General features: G+C 40.0%; 1 protein-coding gene across 1 annotated transcript; it reads right to left on the minus strand.

The window, feature by feature from the left end:
- Positions 1 to 219: 219 nt before the first annotated feature.
- On the minus strand, positions 220 to 12934 carry zbtb34 (zinc finger and BTB domain containing 34). Its single transcript, XM_085787545.1, has 2 exons — positions 12732 to 12934; positions 220 to 6923 (listed from the first exon to the last, which is right to left on the minus strand). Exons 1-2 carry the CDS (start codon positions 12747 to 12749, stop codon positions 5394 to 5396), a joined length of 1548 nt encoding a protein of 515 aa, XP_085643671.1. The 5' UTR covers positions 12750 to 12934; the 3' UTR covers positions 220 to 5393.
- Between the last annotated feature and the right edge of the window lie 207 nt (positions 12935 to 13141).

Below are 13141 nucleotides of genomic sequence, written 5' to 3' on the forward strand. Positions count from 1 at the left end.
TGATGTCATTGTACACAATATTGTTACACTACTATGAATTCCATGCATGCTGTTCAACACATAGCAAACAAGATAATTACAGGGTTACTGAATAGTGCACTATGTTCTCATCTTCCCTTTTAACAGCCAATTATTAATTATGTTAATTGTTATGTGTCATCAGTTTTATATAAAAGCATAATTAAATTCACTTGTGAGAAACAAAAAAGACAAGTCAGAGCCAAATCAGCGTCTTTATTTTACAAACAAACGCATTATTCTATTGACATTTTTTATATAATAAAAAAGCAATTTACAAGCTTAAGAACCAAAATGAAGCAGCACAGAATGATTATGAGTAAAATATATAATTTGAATAAATATATTTTATTTCATGCTATAAAATAAATTCATAAATGGCAATAGATACAACATCAGCTCTAGCTAGCTTCATTTACTTCATAGTTGTACAAAACAGTAGAGTTCTGAGGTTCACAGTTGGGTTGTGAGGTTGTGTGTAGAGTGGACAAAACAGGAGTTGGGGCATTTCTGCTGCCATGGTTCAGTTCATGGTCTCCAGTGCTCCTCAAGCTTCAGCTCTGTGGAAAACATGGGCTCATTGAGACCTTGAGGCAGAATGCTTGGGAACCACTGACTGAGGACTTGTTTCCCCACCTGAAGAGAAGTGCACAATTATACTATGGACATAGGATGTATGTCCAATGAGACCACTTTTAACACTATATACCCTGAGTTCTAAGTTTTTTTTTGCCTTGTCACCAAATACATATGAGCCAGAGACGTTATAGTGCAGAGTTTAGGGGGTTGTAAAAGGAAGAGGGACGATAGCTTGGCTGAGAACTTCCCCTCTGATCCTGAACAACTACAACTACAGTCTCACCGCCTGAGGAGCGAATGGAAATCACTGAACCTCGACATGACAACAGACAGCCCGCTCCTAAACAGTGGCTATATAGCCCAATATCCCTTTCATTATTTGACACAGCTGGAGGTGCAACTCTGAACAGTGCCACTGAGTTTGATGACTGAACCACGCGCTCAGTTCTTGTGTTGCAGTTTACTGACTACCACTGGATTTTGACAGACATTTAGAAAACCAGCAAGCAACACCACTTTTCATTTCTATATATTTCCTGAAGAGGAAGCCAACCTGTCCAGAGTTTCAGAAAATATATAAAAATAGATCAATATCAAATTGTCCTGGTCCTACTTCAATTCAACAGCTCCCTGACATTCAGTTTGTTTGATATATGACAGGCCAATATTTCAATAGGCTTGATGATCCCAATACACCACTTTAAAAAGGTTATTGCTGTTTTTTCATAATACACAGTGGATAGAAACTGACAGAAAAGCTATGGAAGACTTAAGATTTTTTTCTAAGCCTGTATCAGTGTTCGTAAACTACCTGAAGTGAGTTTATTATAAAAGGAATAGGACGAGCTGCAATTTCAAAAAAGTAGTCTGACAGCCTTCCCTGTAAACACTTCCTTTTGATTACTTGTGGCCCATAATGCATCTCCCGTTCCTCGCAGAGGTGTGGAACTAAGAGCTGACAAAGAGTCAATTTGAGTGTGTGTGTGTCAAGTTCATCTGGTTCTGTAGATGTGTACTATCACATAAGTAACTATAGTTCATGAAAAGCATTTAAATAATTTCCCCTCCTTTCACCTATGATGAAGACATGGACTTGTTTACTCATTGGACAAGAAAAAAAAACCTGACTAGTCTAAAAGCACCATTTAAGGGGAAAAGGTCCCTACCAAAGTGATTGAGGCCATTATAGCTGAGTCCCTTAAGGGTAACTACACTAGACTTCCTGGATGGAATTGGTATGTACTATCAACAAAAAACCATAAGTGCACAATCGATGACACAAATACAAAAAAAAAAAAAAAAAAAAAACTCAAGTCAAAAAAAAAAAAATTATCCATTGGCAATTTCATACAATTTTGTGGTTGAGCAACGTGCAATTCAGCTACAGTATATGAGGGTAAACTTTTTTCTTTTTTTTTTTTTTGTAAATCGAGAAATATTAAGTTAATCATCAGCTAAATACCCAGGCAGCTGTTCCCCTGCCAGATGCTCCGAAAGAACAGGGAGGAAGTAGATTTGTGTTTCTCATGCATCTCCTTCCTTCATTAAAATGCCTACAACTACAGTACATTGCAAAGATTGTCCTCAGTGGCTGGAGAGGAGAGGAGGGATACAGTGTAGCCTCTGAACATGGGGGCAATGGCTCGCAGGGGAAGAAGTCTACCTCTTTGATTGTAATCAATTGCTACAAAATCAGTTAAACCTTAAAATCAGTTTCCCATCCCATGGCAAAAAGAAAAACAAAACAAAAAACAAACTGAATCACATGATTAAAAAAAACAAAAAACAACAGGGGGAAGAACTACAAAATGGACGAGAATAATATGAATTAATTTCTATAATTCTTGGTACCACTTTACAATGAATGATGTGGCCATAGTCTGTTATAATCTCTCTATTTGATCCATTTAAAAATGAAAGAGGCACAGGAATCTAAGTGCCAGAATCTAACATGTAAAGCTTGTGGCAAGGCACTAAGTTTAAGATGCCACTTTTTGTGAAGTATTCTCTCTCTTGTTTACATTGGCTTTCAACAATTACAATTGCACAACTTTTCTATATTGTCAGCTTTTGTATGGCTTAATATATGATATTATTTAGGTCTTTGTTGCTTAAAATCTTCTTAGCAAATCATTCGAATTTTACACAACTGATTGTTTTAAGCTGGGAAACGTACATTCCTGACAAAGAGCAATGAACTAGTTCTACATTAAATTAAGAACCTATTCTTCTTGATAAGCATTCAATTATGCAATACAGTCAAAATTTACTTTTAAAAATCTTCTATTAGTCTTTGGTGTGAAGTCTTGGCACAAAATTGTTTTAGCAGTTTGTACCTATCACTCACAAAACATTACTGACAATAATCCAAGACAGTGCACATCTCCTCCTTTCTTTTCTTGGTGAAGGGCAAGAATCATCACAGGCAAAATCAAATTAGTCAGCAACTGATTATGGTGAGGTCAGATCAGCTGTCAATCACGTCACATCGGCGGCTGACAGAAATAAACTTGACTTTGTAAACATTCATCTAAAAAGTATTGAATAGTTTGACAGACTGTGGCTGATGATGACCAAAAGTGTTTGTGATAAATCCGTACACAAAAAGATAACGAAAAGCTAGCTATACCGATTTTTGCAAGATTCCCTAAATTTTGGGTGCTATCTTAACTCGCTTAAGTTGACAGCACATTCAGTGGAATAAAAAGGACTGCACTCTTGACGTAACATTAGACAGAAGCAACAAAACACAATATTTTTCCCACCCGCACAAAGTAGAAAATTATATGAAAATTGTAAAATAATCAAACTCAATTTCATTGACACAAATTCAGCGTGGACCAAACGGGACAGAATAAAAGCATTTAGCAGGTGCTCTTCAAAAAAGGCATTAAGCAGCTGGATGGCAAACAGGAAAGCAGGACAGCACAAAAAAGCCCACCCAGCTGAGCTTTAAATTTGCAGAATATAATAATCAATCAGGCTTTCTAAGTGCCTTTAAGTATTTATGTGAATGTAGATTCATTTAAATCAGAATGGAAATAACCCCAAGTGTCTATATGCTAAAAACATCCCCAACCCAGATCCCCATGGTTCAAATAGTATAGATAAAATACAATGTTGCCATATGCGTTACTTGTAGCTTGTAGTATTCATGTGATTGCAGAGTCTTATCTAAGTTCACAACATTTTTCCCTCAGAGGTAAAATTGCTTCTGTGAAGCAAGTACTACTCTGACACTGCTGCTGCCGCATCAGAATTAAGACAGAGATTAGCACATTCTATCACTGGAACAGCTCCCATCCCACCCACTAACTCTGCAAAGTGCATAAATACTTTGGATCGCCAGCTACCTATAACATTTACCTCTTAGCCTTAATCTAGCTATGCCGCATCTATGTCAACGCCATAAAGTGGGGCTGATAAAATAACTCTGCATTTGACCCCAACCAATGCAGAGAGCAAAGATCACAGATCTATCATCCTGTCATAAAAGGCAGGACAAAGTGAGAAAAAAAGGAAACCGAAAGCTCTTCCAAATAATGTAGGAAAACCCATGTCAAAATGGCTGAGATTCCTTTGTTCTTTCTGTTTGCATATTATTCAGACTTGTGTACTATAATGATTTGTGTGAATAGATCCAGGGATGATCCTCCTGCGTTGAGTTAACGAGTACTCTTGTCTCAGTTAGGCGTTGAGAGTATTAACCTAGAGGCCTATCTCAGGACAAAACACATACAATAATTCAGTATAAATCTGCCGTCAGAGTATAGAGGAATATAACTGATTTTACTGTATGGACGTAATTCACCCATTTCATGAATGACAGCATCTAAAACTACCTTGGCCAACAGAGTGAGATCTCCAGTAGTGATGTGAGATAAAAATCTTTAAGTGTTTTTGTAGCACAAACGTTATAAGACAGCAAAATCGTAACTTCAAAGTACGCAGGGCCATTCTCTTACTCTGTTCTCCGCATTTGCCAAAAACAAACACACAAGTAAGCTAGCAAATTTAATGCACTCCTAACAAAGCACCTTCTTGATAATTGTTTTAACCTGGCTGACCATGAAACAATTGACAAGGACTTTGTCCCAAATCCATACAATCAGCAAGGAACATTTCCCCTAAGTATCAAGGCTTTGTGTTGAGAATCTTTACAGGGTTTGGCAATAAGATACTGTACATATAACCTAAAACGGATTCCAAACGGTGAACACGTCTGTGCCTGGTAGGTTCTTGGCTATGAGGTAGAACCTGGTGAGTTTCATTTAAGTTAAAATACTGTCTGTTATGAATATATGTAGTTGCATCATGAGGTATTGAACGGATATGTCACACGAAGCTTTGCACTGGCAGAAAAATCATTCCTTGTGAGTAAGTGACCTCCTGTGGCCACATGTGCAAAAACAGGTCAGGTAAAAAGGTGATATGACAAGCATCTTACCAGAGCTTTCACATTATCAATTATTGCAACATGCCTATATAACTCTGTAAATATGTTTTAAAAAACATTGAAAGATAAAAAGAGAAATCAATTTGGCGGTCTTGATTATTGGGACCTCCTCAAAAATAGTAAATTGTGACTCCCTTTGCTTGAAAGAATCAAATTTCTATAAAGCACCCATTTGCTCTCTGCATTCAACAACTAACTTTCACAAAATTGACAGAAACCCTTGATGGAAGAAATGTCCATAAGAGAGGGAGTTGATTCAAAATGAAAAAAAAAAGTCCTTTAACTTGTGTTGAAATAAACTTTTTTTTTTTTTTAAAGCTTCCTTAACCTGAAGCAGGACCTAAAAATCACATCTTGATGCTTGGGCCTCCTCTGGACTGCATTTCGAACTTTCCTCCATATCATTGGCTGGTGCCTCTTCTGCATATTGCGCCTCGAAGGCCATCCCCTCAGATGTATCCACTTGGTCCTTCTGACCTGAGCTTCCCTCCGTCCTCTCTGGAGAGTCCATGTGATTAGTGCTCTCTGATGCTCCCATGTGCTTCTTCCTCAGGTGCTGGTTAAGGGTGCCCTGAAATGGGAAGCATTTGCCACAGATCTGACAGTGGAAGGGCTTGTTGTCTGTGTGGCCACGGATGTGGTACTCCAGCTGATCTTTCCTCGTGTACTTCTTGCCACAGAATTTGCAAACGAATGGAGTGATTCCCATGTGCAGGCGCATGTGGCGGTCCAGACTCCCTTTCTGATTGAAGGTCTTTCCACAGTAGATGCAAATGAGTCTCTCATTGTAGGGATACCACTGGCTCCGCAGGCTGCGCTCTCGCACGTCATTCTCCAACCCTGTGGCTCCCACAGCTGATTCGCTGTCTTCTGAGCCTGGTTTGACGTGACTCAGCACCCCTGCTGGGATGGCCAGGGGCCGCTTCGCCCTGGCTCGCCCGCCTCTGAAGCCACTGAGCATGGAGCGGGAAGGACTGGAGTTGCTAAGGTTGACAAAGCACGGGGAGGACAGCCCTGAGTAAGAATAGGCAGCAGGCTGGATCACAGGACAATAGGAACCCACACTGACAGCTAATACCTGTTCTCCATCCACCAACTCTGTGTGGTAACCATCATCACCCGCAGAGGAGCTATCTGAGTAGGTGGGCCTGTCGGTCTTCTCTATCTTCACATGCACATCTGTTACTTGCCCATCTTTGCCGATGAGTTCCACTTGCTCCGTCTCTCCCTCCATGGGAGTATCATGCTCTGACACACTATCGCTGCTGCCGCGGTCCGACTGGCCTTCCTCTTGCTGCTGCCGCCCCCGGCCCAGGCCTGCTTGACTCTGCCGGGAGTAGTAAGGGGGGGAGATCTGGGTAGGGTTTACAAAGAGGTTGCTGTCATTGACCCCATTCCGGTTGGTCTGCGAGTCATCTTTCTCTGGGCTGCAGACATTAACTGGGAGGCTGATCTTGGAGTGGATGCTCTCCAGGATTTGGGTGCACTTGTCGATGATGGCCTGCATCTGCAGAAAGCTGGCAGCAGTGAGGAAACTGATAATATCCTTGAGCTGCAGGGACATGTGACCTGTGTAGCAGAATGCAAGAAGCTGTTCAAACACCTCAGGGCTTTTGATGACCGAGATGGAAAGGCCACTCATGGTGCTGAGAGCCGAGTGGTCACGAAAGTAGGGTGAGCTAGCTGCCAGCACGGCCTTGTGGGCTCGAAATGGCTGCCCTTGAATGTGAACAATGATGTCACACAGCTTCCCTTGCAGCCGCAGCTCATTGAGCTGGGTCAGGACATTGTTACTGAACTCCGGCACATCAAACTCGATGTAGCTGCCGTCGTCCATTTCTTGGATATGTTTCTCCAGCTTGTCGACAACCTGGTGGGAAGAGAGAGAGAAAAAAGGAAAAAAACGTTAGGTTTTGAAACACTGTCTGCAGTGGATTGCAGCATTTCACAATTTCCTGGTTAAAAATGCAACTGTATGCATTGTGTGCAATGATATTTTTAAGAACGGCAAGCTTACTTTATAGTATGGGACACATTAAGCATATATATTAAGACATATTAAGCCAAATTAAATGATATTGAACACATTGCAGAAAACATATTTTCCTTATGTCAAGTTAAAAATAAACTGAAGTTTTTTTTTATATTAGACATCTGGCTGACACAAATAATGACATATTTTATACTGTGAGAAAATATACATTTGTCAGATTGCTGTCCTGTCAATATCTCTGGTTGTGTTGGCCTGTTTAAAACTCTTACACTGCACATTTTATGTTCACTGTCAACTGAATGTCACCATCTCTATCTCGCTTAGCCAAAACTGGTAACCTGAAACTCATTTTGTTGTAAATTTACCATTAGTAAATCACCAAAATATTTCATGCAAAGCCTACAGATAAATTCCCAATGGCCCCAACATACATTTCATACATGCGGCAGATAGTGTGTAGTTCAAGGTCAACAAACATAAAATCAAGAATTAGAAAATGAATCTCATGTTTTTTTTCCACTACTTATATGCAAATGAAACCATGCACCTGCTTGAAGCAAACAAAGCCACACATACACCTCTATGGCTTTGTTGGCAAACGTATTTAACGCATTTGGCAGAGAAAGAAGAAAATCTGGTTCTAAACTGAATGTCAGCATATATGTTCTTGAACCATGCACACATCTCTTTGAAGTCAGTAAACACTGACGCTCCACCAAACTTATTTATGGACAATGCATGTTGGTTCCTCCAATCCTGATGAACATACTTTGATGAGCTTTGACTGAAACAAATCTTGTGATAATTATCGATGATCAAATCCCCCAATGCAGGGCATAGCGTCACAAGTGGGGACATACCACCCTGATATACGCCGACTTGAGCTTAATTATTAACCGACATAGACGGTGACTTCTCGGCAGAACAGGTTAAACCACACAGTGGAACGCTGCAACTGTGTGATCTAATTCTACAGTACTTGCTGTGTAATTCAGTGTTTGTAAAAGAAATACTTATGTGTTGCAAAACCTCAGTATGTGTCTTTTCTCCAGCTTAACCATTGCTCCCTCCCTCCCACTCCATCTGCCCTTCTCCCATCTCTCCCTCTGCACCTCCTCCTCCTAACCCCTTTCTGCCCCTTGCTGGCAATTCAGCATGATCTTCCGCACACTGAATCCCTGTCAGCACTTTGGGAACGTAAACGCTTTCTCCAATTGCCAAAGCCTGCCAAGGCACCTGTCCAACAAACCATATGTTCTCATCCTGGCACAGGAGAGGGAAAGATGGATCAGAATGGAGAGAATTGCAACAAGGTGTGCTTTATATTTGCTCCACTTTACCAAACAGAACATGTCCATACACTGAAACATATCAGTGACGGCTGCCAACAGCATGCATACTAGATGGAGCCAAATGGAGGGGCAGCCAAAGAATGCATTCTCAGTAGTTGAGATGCACATGCTGTGTGAGGGTCACATGCTTGGCTCACGTGGGAAAACTGAAAATGTAAAAACTCAGCTCAAAAATTCCATCTGCTGCTCAAGTTCTCCGTCTAATAGTAAACCTGTTTGACACATCTGCCTCATGTAGGTACACAGAAAGGATGCTGAGTATCTTGGCTGACCAAAAGATCAGCACATGCTGCAGAGAGACGTCACCCATAGTCATATATGAACTGTCCAATAACAAAAAAAAACCCAAAAGAAAAACAGCGGACAATAAATCAAAGTCAGTATGTAAGCACTGTATGTTTTCTTCAACATCAGCAGCATTTCACCAACTTTGAAAAACAGCTTGTGGGGCAGACCAGATCCAGAACAGAACTGCTTAACAAGCAAAGGTTAGGGGAGCAATTTAAAACAGATACAAAAACCAAGATAAAAATAGACCAGATTGTGATACATTAAAGGAAGGGTATGAGGTGAGGAACTTCTCTGGTGCAAGAATAACATGCCATTGTGAAAATTGTTAAAGCTTTGTGGGAGCTGAGTATGCAGAGCTGAATATTGTATGCTTATCCTTCGGGTGTGTTCTCTTATTTGATTTGTTAAGGCTGAATGACTGAAAAACAAGGAAATGGTCTTCATCTCAGCTCATTCATGTGTTTATCAGATGAACACAAGTGGAAATCTTTAAGGCACCGCACTATAGAAAGTGATGTTGTCCTTGATTTTGAAACATCTGAGTATTAAAACTCATATTGTGAAACTAATAAAACATTCAATGTATAGGCTCTGTATTCAGAGATTGTGCCATGAAATGAACCACTGGGACTTCTGTGTCTTTGTGATGTCACAAGACTCACAACTATACAGTCACCAATAGAGCTGCAACAATTAATCTATTAATCGCACAATAATCGATTATTAAATTAATCGTCAACTATTTTGATAATGGAATAATCGGTTTGGGTAGTTGTTGTTCTCTGATTTCAGCTTCTTAAATGTGAATATTTCTGGTTTCTTTGTTCGTTTTGTGGACAAAACAAGACGTTTGAGGACATCATCTTGTGGTTGGGGAAACACTGATTGGTCAATAAAATGTTAAAAAATGTCAAACAACTAATTGATTAATCGTTCAAATAATTATAAGATTAATCGATAATGAAAATAAACGTTAGTTGCAGCCCTAGTCACCAACCTCAGCCATACTGCTAGCATAGTAGCTTTATTACACCCATTTCCCTTTGTTTTTCCTTTAAACTTTATCAACAACACAACATGAAGCAGTAATTCCATTACTGAGTTTGTTATTGGATGTCCAGGAGCCAATACATTATTGCACAACCATCGAAAGGACAGTAATATCAGAGACCAGTGGCTACAGTTTTTTTTTTCTTTTACAAAATACTGGAGCATTGGGGGGTTGATAGCAGAGGAGCTGCCTTTCTTTCTACCATGACTTGATCACAAGTAGAGCTACTGGCATATTTAAGGTTTGTGTGTAACATGATGCATGTTTAACGTTGGAAATCAATTAGTACACTTTAAATGTCAGAATGACACTTTGGCCACTTGCATTTATCAGTACACAACATAACATATGCTTAAGTGATGACTGGATCTTCAAGTGCTTAAAACGTAAATAGATATCAACCACAATGCGAATGTCATATCATCTATTAGAAAAAAAGTAGTGGCTCCCACAAGAGTATACATTACATTACCCTATAAATGGGAGAGAAACAGGACTGTCCAAAAATTCTAATTAACACCTTAAAAAGTAGCAGGTCAAGGACACTAACAAAATGACATGTTCTGTCTGTCTTCTCTCACACCTCCTTAATCACAAATCAGTGCCTACACATAATATGCACTCTTCATTACAACCATCTAATCAGAGTGGTGTGCGTGTACTCGCATCTTGCATGCAGTCATGCTGCGGTACACTGAATGATAGCAGGCAAGTGGAATTAAGTAGGCCTATCAGTTCAATACAACAAATAATAAGCTGCAACATGTTAGATGACACACTGGAAAGGTGAAAAATCTGGGCCCTAAAAACATCTCATTCTTACTTTGTCAACAACATTGTAATTCCTAACCGTGCTGTTTTCACAAAAACATTCATACAGTATATAAATACACTGAATAGAACTGGCCAAGTTCTTGCTGTGACACAGTGCCACTCAAGGATAACACAACAAAAAAGAAACAGGTGTGATTATGGATTTTCACTGATAAAAAAGATTACAAGAAGGCATCCACAAAGACAGCCAAATACGTCCCTGTCATTTCTTGTATTCACTACAAACCACAACTTGTGTATAGAGACATGAGAAAAAAATACCCATAACACTCAACAGTACTCTGACTCTGGCCTGCATTACTGGTCCTTCCCTCCCACAAAAAAAAAACAACAGACTACTTTACCACCACTGATTAGTAATAGCTAGCTACATATCACTTTATATTGTCTGATCAACTAGAGCCTCCTCATAATGATTACACACTGTTAGAGCTGGCAGTGATTATGTTGATGCAATGTCCACCACATATGACCAATGGCCAGAATTTGCTTAGAATGACCATAATTAAGATAAGCATCCACCAAATGATTGTCAGATTTACAGTCTTCTTCTTCAGATACATTTCCTACCCAAAATTATATGAAAGATATACCCCAATCAGCCATATAAACTGGTAGCTGGATTGCTCTGTCAGTAAATACTTAAGTAAACACACGAGAATATGGAGTAGACAGTTGTTGCAAATGTTTAGAGCACACCTCAAGATACAACAAAGTTACAACAAACCAACCACTGCACTCATAGACTCAATATCTTAACTACCAGATTACCACAGTAGACCTCACTTTCATCAGAGATCAATTTATTCACATGGCATCTACATTTCTTGTTTGGCACATTTCTTGTTTCAGTCAGTGGTTGAAACGTACACAGTTTTACTGCTTATCCCAAACAGAAACTATGGGCTATAAAAATGTAGGTTGAATGGGTGCATAACCATTATGTCTACTCATGTAAAGGACGAAATTGCTTTGGCTCGACTCTGTTCTGACATGCCTTATAGTTAAAATATTTGGATTGGTTTCAGATGCAGTTGTCCCGGAAAAACGTGTTTTTGGCTTCTAAGTTGTTAATGCATCCATCCTAGAAACAGTACCCACTCCAGTCCGTGTTCAACCACATGAACCCAGGAGGAACCTGACATGCCCATGCACTTTGTCCTTTCCTGCCATAACATGTCATGCAATTACTTTATAAGTGCGTTAACAGTCAATAAGAACACATCTATTACTGGTGTCTTAGTTTTTTCAACTTAACAGATGTCACATGAATTTAAAAAAAAACCTTGCTGATACAGGTTAATTTCTGACACGTTTATTAGACACGGGCCTGACACCATACGATTTACTATTGCTAGTTTAATAACACATTTATCCCTTTTAGCATAACCATGCATGGACAATGGGGGTCATGAATGTGTACAGTTGATCCCATCGTACGTGCACACAACGCCGATACATGGGGGAGCAAATACGCGGTGTTCAAAACTTTATTATAAACCATTCTGGTCGTACTTTCGTTAGCCTCCGATAGAGAGGGTCCACTTAGCGAAGCTGCAAACACTGTCTTTAACACGAACGTCGCATTTACCTGTTTTTTTTATTAGTTTCCACGACTTTTCATTTATTTGACAATGTAGTTAGATAAAGGTTCGTTAAAACATCAGCTCACGGGGCCGATACACCCAACTATCAGGCAGCACACAGCCACTTGCTAACCAGCTAACTTACACCAGCTAGCGCAGACTAAAACCGAGCAATTGTTTCAGGAAAATGTAACGTAACTTTTACACAGACTTCCCGCTTTTGCGCATTGAACTGTTTTATAGTCTGGGCTTATTTTTCTGACCATATAAATGCTTGACAACACCGTACGGTTCAGTAACGTTAGCAAAGTTACAACGTCGAGCGAGGGTGCAAACTATGTGAGGCTGTCATTTGAAGTAGCTACTGCGCTAACTAGCTTAGCTTATCTAGCATCCGTTGCATGTCAGCCGAGGCTACGTAGCGGCTAACGCTAGTTAGCAGGTAGCTGCTAGCGCACGGTCGCGGCCAATTATTTGCTCGTCACTTCAACTGTCAGATCGAAGATGTGCAGACACTACGGACACATCATGGTCACCAGTTCAAGACAAAGTTGAAGGCAAGCAAACTCACCGTCTTGCAGATTAACATGAAGCGTTGTCCATTCCCCTCAGTAGTTCGCTAACACTACAGCCAGGCCTCCCCCCCTCTCCAGTCCAGATGTGTCAGACAGTTGCTGCTGCAATTTTTGCATCAACAGGAAGTGTTCTTTTGGCTCTTTGCATTCATTCTATCACTGTGTTTTGCAGCAGCCCCTCCCTTGCTCATGTCAGTGTAATGTACGGAGACATCGTGTACTTAATGTACGACATGATGGAGGACATATAGACGCGCAAAAATAAAAGTAAAGTATCTTACAGTCGAGTTCCAGTTTGTTTCCTGCAGATAATGTTACACTCTTACTCTTATGCCCCGACTACACATACTGAAGACAGTTTCACTTGCTTTTGTTTTATTTTATTAATTTTACAACAGTGACAGTG

Source organism: Trachurus japonicus, chromosome 9, assembly GCF_045865225.1.
Source record: "Trachurus japonicus isolate A0001 chromosome 9, Traja_1.0".
NCBI classification, from domain to species: domain Eukaryota; kingdom Metazoa; phylum Chordata; class Actinopteri; order Carangiformes; family Carangidae; genus Trachurus; species Trachurus japonicus.